Source organism: Colias croceus, chromosome 3, assembly GCF_905220415.1.
Source record: "Colias croceus chromosome 3, ilColCroc2.1".
NCBI lineage: Eukaryota > Metazoa > Arthropoda > Insecta > Lepidoptera > Pieridae > Colias > Colias croceus.
The window spans coordinates 8,505,521-8,517,657 of record NC_059539.1 but is presented as its reverse complement, the minus strand read 5'-3'; the positions used below and the strand labels follow the sequence as shown (position 1 = coordinate 8,517,657).

At 34.4% G+C, this 12,137-nt stretch overlaps 1 protein-coding gene across 1 annotated transcript in view; it reads left to right on the top strand.

Moving 5' to 3' along the window:
- The window catches only part of LOC123690753 (T-box transcription factor TBX20-like), a 64,345-nt gene extending 52,637 nt beyond the window's left edge, over window positions 1-11,708 (top strand). The window contains exons 5-6 of the mRNA XM_045634856.1: window positions 4,342-4,577; window positions 10,244-11,708. Coding sequence (XP_045490812.1) covers window positions 4,342-4,577; window positions 10,244-10,562 — 555 coding nt within the window. The 3' untranslated portion in view covers window positions 10,563-11,708. The remainder of the gene's footprint in view (window positions 1-4,341; window positions 4,578-10,243) is intronic.
- The last annotated feature ends 429 nt before the right edge of the window (window positions 11,709-12,137 follow it).

The following is a 12,137-nucleotide window of genomic DNA, read 5'->3' as shown; positions in this document are numbered from 1 at the left end:
TAAAGCCGACTATCCGGCCACTATTGTAGTCGTCGATTAGTCGGCGACTAATTGGCAAAGAGCGCCGACTATCCGGCTTTTTACGTAGTATGTATTTCTCAATGAAAAATAACTACATGAAATAAAAACCTTAATTATATATTATTTTATTTTTATTTTATAATCAGTCTTATACATTATAAAATGTAAAGCAATCTTTCCTTTGGTAATCAGTTTTTAAAATTACTTGCTTGTAAAAAAAAACATAATTATGACATTTATTGAACAAAATTAGTTCCTATCCTAATTAACATAAAAAACAACATAATATCTTCTTATCTTCAATGAACATTTATAAGTTTTTCTTATTATTTAAATAAAAAGTAGATTTAATAAATTAACAAACTCAGTTATATGTATTAAAGCAAGAAAATATTTTTTTACCCTAAAACACCGCTCTCGACCATTACACAAGCAAAAATGAAGGAAAAATGCGAAGTAAACAAAACATGTTCCGACACGCTCGCAGGCGGTGTATGCGATTGTGCGCGAATCAGCCGTAAACGAAGCGTTACGGAAATCCCCGAAACCGTAATCGGCTTAGCCGACTAGTCGGTATTATTACAACCGACTAATCGGCTAGTCGGCTAGTCGGCAAAAGTCATAATCGGCACATCACTAATAATAATCCATTCATTTTATAAACATTCTTTTATCATTTACTTAGATCTAAAGAAACTAAACAGTCCATATCAACAAAAAGCATTAAAGACGTGCGACTCGCTCAGCGGTCGGGAGCCATCTGTCCCCCTCTGGCCGCCATACCGCCCCTCCCCACGGACCTCCCAACGCCTCCCCACCGCAAGTATATCTATATGTTGGTCTCCCCATCGCGCTATATTATATCTTACTTCTTTGATATTAAAGATTAATATCGTTCGGTTGATAAAGCGAGGGGCGAGGCCGTACATCCCTTCAAAGCGATGCGTGTCGTCGCCTCAGTAGGTACGCTATAAGTAACACGGCTTAGCTGAAGCAAAATTGTTTGTACTAAACAATTTTATTATATTGTGTTAGATACTTTGAATAATCTCACGATATTTAAGCTTAAAAGGCATATAACGATTTATTCCATAGTTCATTAACTCAGTAAATTCAAAAAATATCCTGGTGTTTAGATTAAATAATATCAAACGTGGTTTGTTCCAGAGAAGAAGATAAAACATCACAAACCAATAACATTTATCCACAATTGAAAGTGAGATATTTTTCTTATTCTGTAGTCATATTACCTACCTACCTAAATAAAATCCTTAATTTAAAATTATTTATTCAGAAAACTAAATTCTGCAATTCTGTCAGATTTTTTTTGACTTAGGTACAAAACAATGAAGGTTTGCATCAGCAAAATCGAGCAAAACATGTAAAAAAATATTTTAACAGCAAATAAAAAAACTAGATCACAGAAACCAGTTAATGAGTAACCAGCATTGTAATTTGTAACCTATAAATCGATATTGTTATAAATTATCTAGGTATATTGGGAATGATGTGGGCTCCATTTTGTTATTTATCGCATCTTTTTATCACCTGCAATTAGTAAATCTTTTATTGTTTTTTGAAAGACAAATAAGTCATTTGCGAGATAGAAGCATGATTTATTGATTGATTGGTGAACTAATATGGATCATAAGGCGGTAAAAAACTGGAAATCACGTGGATATTGCTATAAAAAGTTTGCAATCATAATTTATTAGAAAGAGCTTTATTAGATTTTTTTTCACGCCTCTACATTACAGAGCTAAATGGATAAGTCGTGTTACATCGGATTAATTACGATTAATTATAAACAAATAAGATTTGTGTGTATTTCTTAAATCTTAACCTACCTAGTTCTTTTTTTTCAAACATATATTTTGTTTTGAAAGATTCAACTTAACGGTTCCAACTCTACATACCGCAGTGTGTGTAGCTCAAAATCATATTATAAACATTCCTTATTTTTTTTTTACCAATACCTACCTACCTAAGTATTTTATAGGTAGGTAAATAATAGGCATTTCATATTTTTTAGATTCAAGCATCTCCATATTTCACGGTATAAATATCTACTCTGAGGCACTCTTACCACAAATAGAATGGTGTATAAATATTTCATCCCACACATTAGAGAACCCAAGCATACCCCCGGTAATTTGTATAGACGATGATTGCCCAAAATAGAAACAGAGTAGGTACAGTCACTAATTAATTGTTATCATCAAATCTGAAGATAGTAATTATGAGAATGTTATTGGGATGGTCGGTTCATAATTCATTAAGGCGCAGGTGTGAAAATTAGAGGCGAGCTAATGACGCCAGCCACGCCTACGAACCTTTGATTCCACAAGGTTATGTGGAAGTCGAAGCTGGAAACTCAATTAAAATATCACCTCACGTCTACACCTATTGTGTTTTGGTCTAACGTTAAAATTTTATTGGTAATAAACAAATTGGGCAAGAAATAGCTACGTTGTATTTAGGTATTGAAACAAAGTCGAAATACCTACCTAGGTTGTTTGAAAATACGGCAATTCTCTGAGAATTTTTGAAAAGCAAAACATCTTCAAAGTTCGAAAATATTGTAATTATAGTAGAGCCATTTTAATAGGCAACATTTGACAGTTCAACAAAATTCAACAACGTAACCTAGTAACGACGACATAGAATAACATGATATTTCGTTTTGTTAGAACTGCACATTTGCTTAACTTATTTCAATTACGATTACATATTTATAATAATAATGACCGATACAAGTAATTTTAAGATTTCATTTTACTGATAAACCATCCTAAACATAATAATCAATTTCTGAATTGAAGAACTGACGTCGCTACAATTTTGTGTCAATAAACCTTTTTTCTTTTTAAATACTAGAGACGTTACTCTAAAAATCGAAATCTGACATCTAGAATCGAATGCATTGATTACTTGTGAATAAAAATCATCATAAATTAATAAATTCGATTGACAAATGTTTCAAATCCGTATCGATTAATACACTTTAATCGATGTTTTTAAGCAGGTTACCTCTCTTCGAAGATAAAATTGATAGACGTCAAATGTTGCCTATTAAATTGGCTCGACTATAGAACTTTTTGCGTGTTTTTTCTGAACTAAGGCATACGAAATATTTTTTTTCATGCCCACCTACTGGTTTAAGGTTTCGTTTCTCACGTAGGTATACTTACATCCAAAACAAAACAATTTTTCCGTCTGCCTATTAAATATTGCTCTAGGTACCTAAATATTATAGGTACATCTTTATATCATAGAAACGCAGTATGGTACCTATCTATACATTTGCGCATTAGTCCTAAAACGCATATTACATATTCAAATTAATTAATTAACAAAGTTAATTATCTCATCAGCGGCGGCAAGTCAGAGCAATTTGCCGACACGGGGACTATCAGCGCGTCACATCGCCTACAACGCAGGCCGACAAATTAATTACCGACAATGTAATGTGATGAGAAATCGCCGCCACTGTCATTATAATACGTAGATAACGCACGCAGTTTTAATAAATTAATTAACGGCAGGAAAGCTGCATTTGTTTGGTATTTCTAATGACTTAAGTAAGTAGTCGGGTAATTGCGTGAGCACCCGTATTACAAAGATTGAACAATTCACAAAACATTCATTATGTGTTTGTGAGAGCTATTTTATACAACAATCGATTCTTAAATTTAGGCTTTCTTACATTGTTCCTTCGTGAATATGTATATATTTTTACATTTGTTAAAGATCATCCTGCCATTATTATTTCGCACGCGCGTCGGCAATTAACCATATAACTACAACGAGGCTACCCACTTAGATGTAACTGGATGTCCGTTGGGATCGTAATGATACCATAAAATACAATGTAGCAATATTGTATAGCTAATTGTCTAATCGTATGCGTGTCTGCGGTGTACCTAATGACTGTATTTGCATATTGGTGCGCCCGTTGTCCCATTTCGAGCATCTGTCTCCCAAGATCTGCATAAGTCAGCCACTGTTGTTAACGAGCTTACGAGTTATTTGTCTTATAAATGTTATTTATTATTTAACGATGCACTAACTAAAGACATCTAAATGTATGATATTAATTTTATATAATGAAGACATAACTCAATGACCTTACTTTTTGCAGTAATTCCAGAAGCCATTTTAAGTTGACGTTCAAGATAAATTGGACAAATTGGATTAAATGAGTTAATGTGTATATAAATAATAAAACGATGCTAAATTGATTTGTGTATTTACTTTAAAATTGAAGCTTCTTTCCGCACTTTTTTAGCTATATTTCATAAAATTATTTTTCTTTCACAGATCGTTCTGAACTCAATGCACCGGTACCAACCACGGATTCACCTGGTGAAGATTCGAGAAGGTGGCGGGCCCATCACAGACCTCTCCAGAGAACAGCATAGAACCTTCATCTTCCCTGAAACAGTATTCACGGCTGTCACTGCGTATCAGAATCAATTGATTACGAAGCTGAAAATTGACTCCAATCCCTTCGCGAAAGGATTTCGAGATTCTTCCAGACTAACGGATTTCGATCGGTAAGTTCCTGAACTTACTGTTCCTGAAGTATATATTTAAAAATAATTTTATTCCTGATATATTTGACTTCTGTTTTAAAAGCTAATGTTTTAATGTACCTACCTATGTTGATGTTATTGGACGAGTAGGTAAATTAGAAGTTAGTCAAATCAGAAACCAGACATTTACGTATATACCTACTGGTATGTACAACATTCGGGTAGCAAAAATTAAAAGATTTATAACATCATTCGCTTAAATTTTTACACAATTAATCATCGCGTAAAAGCCCATGTGCTCAGTAATTTGCACCTTTTATACAATGTCAGTCAAGGTAACATCAAAACTGTTGAGGATCGATGCGCTCGAGGCGAGTTTGATAAATTGGCAGGTTATTAGGAGCAGTTGAAAGGCATTAGGTTGGCCGCCCTGCAATTTGTGCGGCGTGCGGCACCAACATGAATAAAAGATTAAAAGTGCTTCGCTGATTGCGACGATACGAAACTGAATGCTGATCGAACCACCGATTTAGGGCCAGTGTTAGCGTATCACCTTAATCGAAACCTAAAACGAAATTACAGGTGTAAAATATTTTTAATTTATCGCATTCCGTGTGGTGCGAGGTAATGCCTAAATGGCATTTTCATACGTTTTTTGATAAGCAACTGACGCAAGTATCAAGATTGTTTTATAAAAATCGTTTTTTAATTTATTGTACACTTTCAGATGATAAAAATGATAAATTTGATGATAGCACTTATCTAATATTTTCAAGTTGACTCGATGGAAAATTATTATTATGCTTTAATCATTTTAATTGAATATTAATTCCATTTAGGTATAACATAAAAAAATAATAAACGCATTAGGTATGTGCTTTATTGTATGTTCACGCAGTATATTAAATTAAAATTAAAAATAAATAATAATAATTTATACAGGTACCTACAGGTTATTAATGTCAATATCCCAAAGTATGTTTCTGTGATTCTATTGCATTTATAAATGCATTTGTAGTAAGTAGGTAATGTAATGGTATTCTAGGTCAATATTTCTTCAATCCATTTTAAGCGTAAAACCGAGGTTAAACATCCAATAAAATGTTCTGAAACTGTTTCGATGCTGAAAACGAAATTAGATTTACCTATCACATTAAAAAGAACACGTCGCGTTGAGAAATGTATCTACAAAATATATTATAAAGCGGCGATGATTAAACGATATTTACATTCATAAATGCGAAGTACCCATACTCTTGGAATTATTTCATGTAGCGATTTCGACTCATTACGTTTAAGCTGTGCCGTCCGGTGCGAGGCGAGAATTAGCCGGAGGCACACCTCGACGTTCCCATGAGTTCCGCTACTAAGAACATTCGACTCACTCTCACTACGATTCTGATTTTAGATCCGCGATTTTATATTATCCTAGTAAAGTCCATATAGTAGTCATTATCCTAGAGACAAGTTTAATACGATTTTAGTTTTAGTTATAATTGATGATGAATGTTTGATTAAATAGACCAAATTAAATTTAGAATACAGGTGAAGATTTTTATATATGAGTTGTATAGGTAAATTTTGTAAATGGTTAATGTTGTAAACAAGATGTTGTAGCTATAGCTTTAAATAAAGAGCAAAAAAAAAACTATAAAAACATGAAAAAAAGCTATAATTAGTTCGCTGTTCACATATTCGAGAATTTGTAGTACTCGTACAAGGCATGTGGAAACAGTCGACGTCAACAGCGGGATCGGCCGGCGGCGGCGCGGCGCGTAATCACAGGGCTCACTCCTCATTATGCCCTAAACGACAAATTAAACCGCATTTCTATTAACTGCCCATCGTCGGCCCTCGCGACCGGTTCCAAACATCGTGCCTGTAAACACGAAACCTGCTACATGTAAAACTTGGACTCTCATACCCCGTCTTCACATTAATATCCAAGCTAATAAAGTCATCTTAACATTCTAGAAACCAAAGCGATGTAGATTTATTGATATTAAACGTGATGTATTAGTTTTAAACCACTTTAAATTTCAAGCGCATGAATTAGGAAATGATGCAACGAATCTCTAGTGGCTGAGTCACGCCCGCTAGATGTAGCGATGGGCAGAATTAGTGAACCTTTTAATAATCTAATCTCGGTGCACGTCAGTACTCGGCTACCGATTCGGATTAATTGATACAGCATCGCCGGCGTTGATAGTTCACCACTCGACTGATTGACGGCTAATTCGAGATGTTATCGACACAATTACGGGGCTTCCTTCATCTCGCTACCGATTCGACCATGAGTAACTCAAATTATTCGTGTTGATACGTGGTAAAAAATTGAGTAGTTGCTTTTGAAATTAGTTACTCAACAGTAACAGTTATCTTCTTTTTTCCTTTTACTGTCAGGTATTTTCTCACCGCTTACCAAAACCCCTGATTTAATATCAAAAGATAGATTGTATGTATTTTTGCAGATTTTTCCAGGTATTAATTATTATCAAATTATTATCAGAATATTTCCAATTTTTAAAGTCCTTAAGCTCATTAGTTGAAAACTGCCAAAAATGGAAAATTATTCTGTAAGCAACACTTTACACGCGCAGTTCATTAAAATTCGACGTTACACTGTCTTAATTATCATTGACCGTCTTAACATTCATCTAAAAAGCTACAGTTCATTCACACCTAGTAACACTTCACCAGAAGTCTATTAGAAAGTGGAATAATTAATGGTCGTATCGTAAGATCGATGCTGGCTGGCTACTGTTCGGCTCACACTTATAATTCAGTTCAGCTCGCTGATAATAATCAGGTAGTAAATTGCCACTCTCGTTCTGTCATTTTACTCAATCTGACAGTTTTGACCTTTATGGATGCTTTTAGTGTTGTTTTTTAAGACGAAAATGCTACCGCGTGTACCTTCAGATAAATGTTGACGGTACGTTGGACTTAAAAAGTAGTTAGGTATTCGTTGTTTTTTAATGGGGAAAAATAAACAATTTAGAAGCTGCGTTAAGCTGTTGTTACTTTTAAGTCTTCCTTTTATACCTAATAAGTCTTTCGTGGAGGTATTTATTTATTATATAAGAGTGGGTATTTTTATGGGTGTAGATAAGCGCCTTGCACTTATTCAAGCATCATTATACCTTTTTCCTTTAACTTTAACGATGTCCTAGTTTTAAACAGCTTCTGTTGTATTTATGTTCTATTTGTAATGTAATCTATCTTCATTGTTTTACATTTTCATCAGTTTTTATCCGTTTAAAATTATTAATCGGAGCTTTGTTTTAAACATAGTACAAAGTAAAGTATCAATATTTCTGCTACCATACATACATTTGCACATTAATCGTAGCATGGTTATCATAAGCATGCTAAGAGCCAGGTCTCAACATTAATTACTTGTGATTCACTTACTAGATATTAATAACGACAAGTTGTTAACCGCAAGCGTTAAGGTTTCACCTCGTCAAGAGTTATTGCAGTGATACGGAATTAATTGTGCGACTCGTAGGTAGGTATGACTACATGATAAATGAGCGGCCATTTATTCTTTTAACAATTATGTCGATTCATTTTATACGTAACGTGTATTTGCATAACCAAATTTATCGGTAGGTAATCTAACATAGGGACAAAATTGTTAACCATTTTCAAATTATACACAAATATAAATTTATTTCACGCTATCAAACCTAAAAATGATTTATACCCAACATCAAAGAAAGCAATTTAGCTAAATGTCAAAACATTATCAATTATTGCAAATCGTAAAACTCGCATCGATATATCGATAACTCCATTCGACTCGGCCGGCTTCTAAGAGCGGCCGCCCTGTAATTTGTCGGCAAGTGTCGGCAATTACGACTGATACTGAAATCATAATAAATACACCATTAACGCCCCCATAGCACCCGAAACATACACAAGCTCACACTACATTTACGGCTATAGTTTAACTATAGGATACAATCCCTACTTTTTACATTTTAACCACAATGTTGCAAGTTACAAGATTTTATATTAAACTAAAGGTAAAATAATAAATTGGAGTATAAAATTAAAACAACAGACTTCACTTATTTTATACTAGCGGTCCGCCCCGGCTTCGCCCGTGGTACATATTTGCAATAAAAGGTATCCTATGTTCTTTTTCAGGGTCTAAAGATTGTCTGTGCCAAATTTCATCAAAATCGGTTGAGAGGTTTAAGCAGGAAAGCGTAACAGACAGACAGACAGACAGAGATTCTGCATTGAATTAATTTCATAAGCGCTAGAGTTTATGTATTGTCTGCAGGTAGGTATAAAATTGTTTTCTCTAGGTAGGTACCTATTTACCTTTATTAGATTCTCATTCTCAAGTTTTAGAGGAAAATACAACAAAAAAAGATGTTTATAATTTAAAGCATATTTTCTTCCACATCAAAGAACCTGTCCACTGGCTTCTATTAATAACATTTCATTAACAAAAAATAAATTTGAAATAGTGGCACCTTAACACCTCAATTTTATAATAACCTATAATCACAGAACGTTGTCTCTGATAGCGTGTGTAAAATAGCGTGTGGATTCGTGCCACGATAGATACCTACATATTACACAGCATCTGTAACATTAGTCCTCTATTATCTATGGCACAGACATTAGTAGATCTAAATTGTACATTTGGGTTCACACCGCACACGTGGCCTACCTGATACGAGAGACGAAACACGAAGCGGCGCCCGCGGCCGCGTCGGTGATAGATTAAATTCGACACGCATCTCATATGCCAATTTCGACTCTCCGAGACCCATAACGTCACGCTTATTTACCGCTCATCATAACTCCAAACGCTTAATAACAATTCCTTTACGCCTTAAATTACTAGCCGTTATTTTATTATAGTTCGTAGAGTGTTCAAAATAGCTGGTTAGTGCGAAACGCGACGGCGGTCCTGCATCCGAGAACCGATAAAGGGATCATGCAGTATTCTGTAATAAAGGAGCGGGAGGAACTTTCGCCTCGTTAACTGTAACACTCGTAAACATGCTTCGACGAAACAATCACGTCTTGGCTCTTCGGAAGATGTGCTACGAGTTTTCTCACGCTCATAGGAAAGCATAGGCACAGCTAGCCAGTAATTATTTTAACCAGAAGATAAACAATTTGTTTAAACAATACATTCCCTACTTCAAAAGTTACAATTAAGTACATATGACTTCTACTTATTTTGTATAACTAAAATATCATCGAATAATGTCCTATAGATGAATAACTAAATTGTTTGTTATTCTAAAACAAGCGTTATTAAGTTCCACTTATAAATACAAGTCTTATTAAATATTTACGTAGTTTACGACGAGCCATCGTTTTATGAGATGCGAAAACACGTGGCCCGTCGGTGGCCGACGTTCTGCGAATCCAATTTTATAGACCACGCGCTGCTGAAAGCTAACGAACAGGCGAAAACATTGCCTTCGAGGAATCTATCTCGTAATAAGCGCACTCTAAATGCGCAAATAGTTTCCTATTTAAAATTCTTCCCCTTCCCTTGTGCCGTCTAGAATATTGTGTTGATATTTGGTATAATGATGTTATTGCATTTCTAAAAGATGAATAATGAATTTATCAGCTTAATGTCCTTATACTAGCATAATTTTTTATATACCTGTTACCAAAATTATTAACGTAAACTTCTCTTATTCCAGAGATCCAATGGAGCTGATGCTAATGGAGCAGCAATTACTTCGGTCACCGCTACGCCTGTACGCTGGAGGCGGTGGGGCCAGTGAGGAGGAAGCTGAGAAGCGAGCGGCCTGGGCGCGCACCCCGCCAGCCTTGCAACTGTTGGCCCTCGGTGGCAGAGCTTGGCCCACAGCCTGGCCGCAGCCCCTGAGCCTCCCGCCAGACCTGTGGCTGCAGAAGCCCCCGGCCCCGCTGCGCTACTGCCCGTACCCTCCCCCCGCACACCCCTCCGCGCAGTCCTCCCGACCCGAACACACCCCCTCTCCGAGACATCCTCTGTAAAAACACACGACGTAGCTAAGTCTTGTCATACGAGATTATGAAAACGTTAATAGTATATAAACGGTTAGATTTACTCTAAAATTTTATCGTATGATGGTTCCTACCCGAAAATATTTTATTTGTATAGTTAGATCGATAAAAGCAATAGTTACCTGCACAGATTATCCCTAAAATTACCTATATTAATTCCTATTATTTGCCCGTTTACGGGATCGAAGTTTTCATATTATTGTCTCCATTGAATATTAAATCGTGTAACCAAAGATTTTTGTTAAAAATGTTAAATGTGGATACAAAAACAAAATGTACTTATAAAACATTCCATTACAAATGTGTAATTCCATTGATATTATTATTTAAATGCAGACAGATAATATTTAAATTCCTAACTATAATTATGTTAAGAATACATTATTACTTAATATTTTTAAACTCTACAATATATAATAAATAATTAAACACAGAGTATTTTGTTAAACTTTATGTATTTTGATATTTGTTTTTGTTTTAAAATGTAGTATTTCGGAAAAATAGTTATCCCGGTAAGTCAGTGATACAATTTGACACTAGCGTTAACGTGTGTATAATTAAGCATATTTATATTCCATTGTATAAGTTGTATGTATAGTGTATGTATAGTAGTTGATTAAATTATTTTTCTAGAATAAGCAATGTATATAGGGGGTCACGTAGAAAATTCTATTTGATATAAAATTTTAAAGTAACGGTAGAAATGAAATCAGTCGCGACACTGCTCGACACTAACCTGTTTCAATAATATAGTTTTTTGTTTGTAAAAAATGTATACGTTTTAACAGATTCCTAACTAGGTACATGTCTATATTTTGAATTTATTTGATATAAATCGTTTGAAAACGAAAATAAAGACAGAGGAATGATTTATAATATTGCGAGGGAGTGAAGAGGGGACATCCCCTCGATTTGCGCAATTGAAACAAGTTCAGACAAAAATGAGTTTAATTTCCAACAAGAACTAATACATTATGAATCATTCTTTATTCTTTTCAAGATATTAGTATAAATGGACAGTTCCTGTAATTCTGAATGTGCCGAAATGTGAGCAGGCCGCGCGGTAGTACACATATCAGGGTACATCCCTAAGTGTTAATAAATGAAATGAAATTATATTGTGGTTTTATTTTCTTTGTGTGTAGTATATTTAAGGAAAAAGCTGACGATCCGAAAGTGCATGTAAAATAAACGAAATTAATAAATAACAAAAGGTTAGATCACTATTAAATTTTATTTGGCAGCGTCCTGTATTTCAAATTTAGTGCTATTTGCAAAAAAAATATTTAGTTACCTTAATTATGTAAGTAGTAATTCAAAATAGCTTTTTAAATTAAGTTGAAAAACAAATTAGGTACATTCTAAATGTACTTGGAATGGAAAAATTACAAGTAGGTATGTTTCTATTAGGTAGGTATTAACCTAATAGAAACACTTTTTGTAAACAGTTCCTACTAGAACAATGTTCATGGGAATAATTAATGCATGTTAATAATTGACTTGATTTAAAACAATTATAAATAGAGGTAGAATCGCAGAGGTATA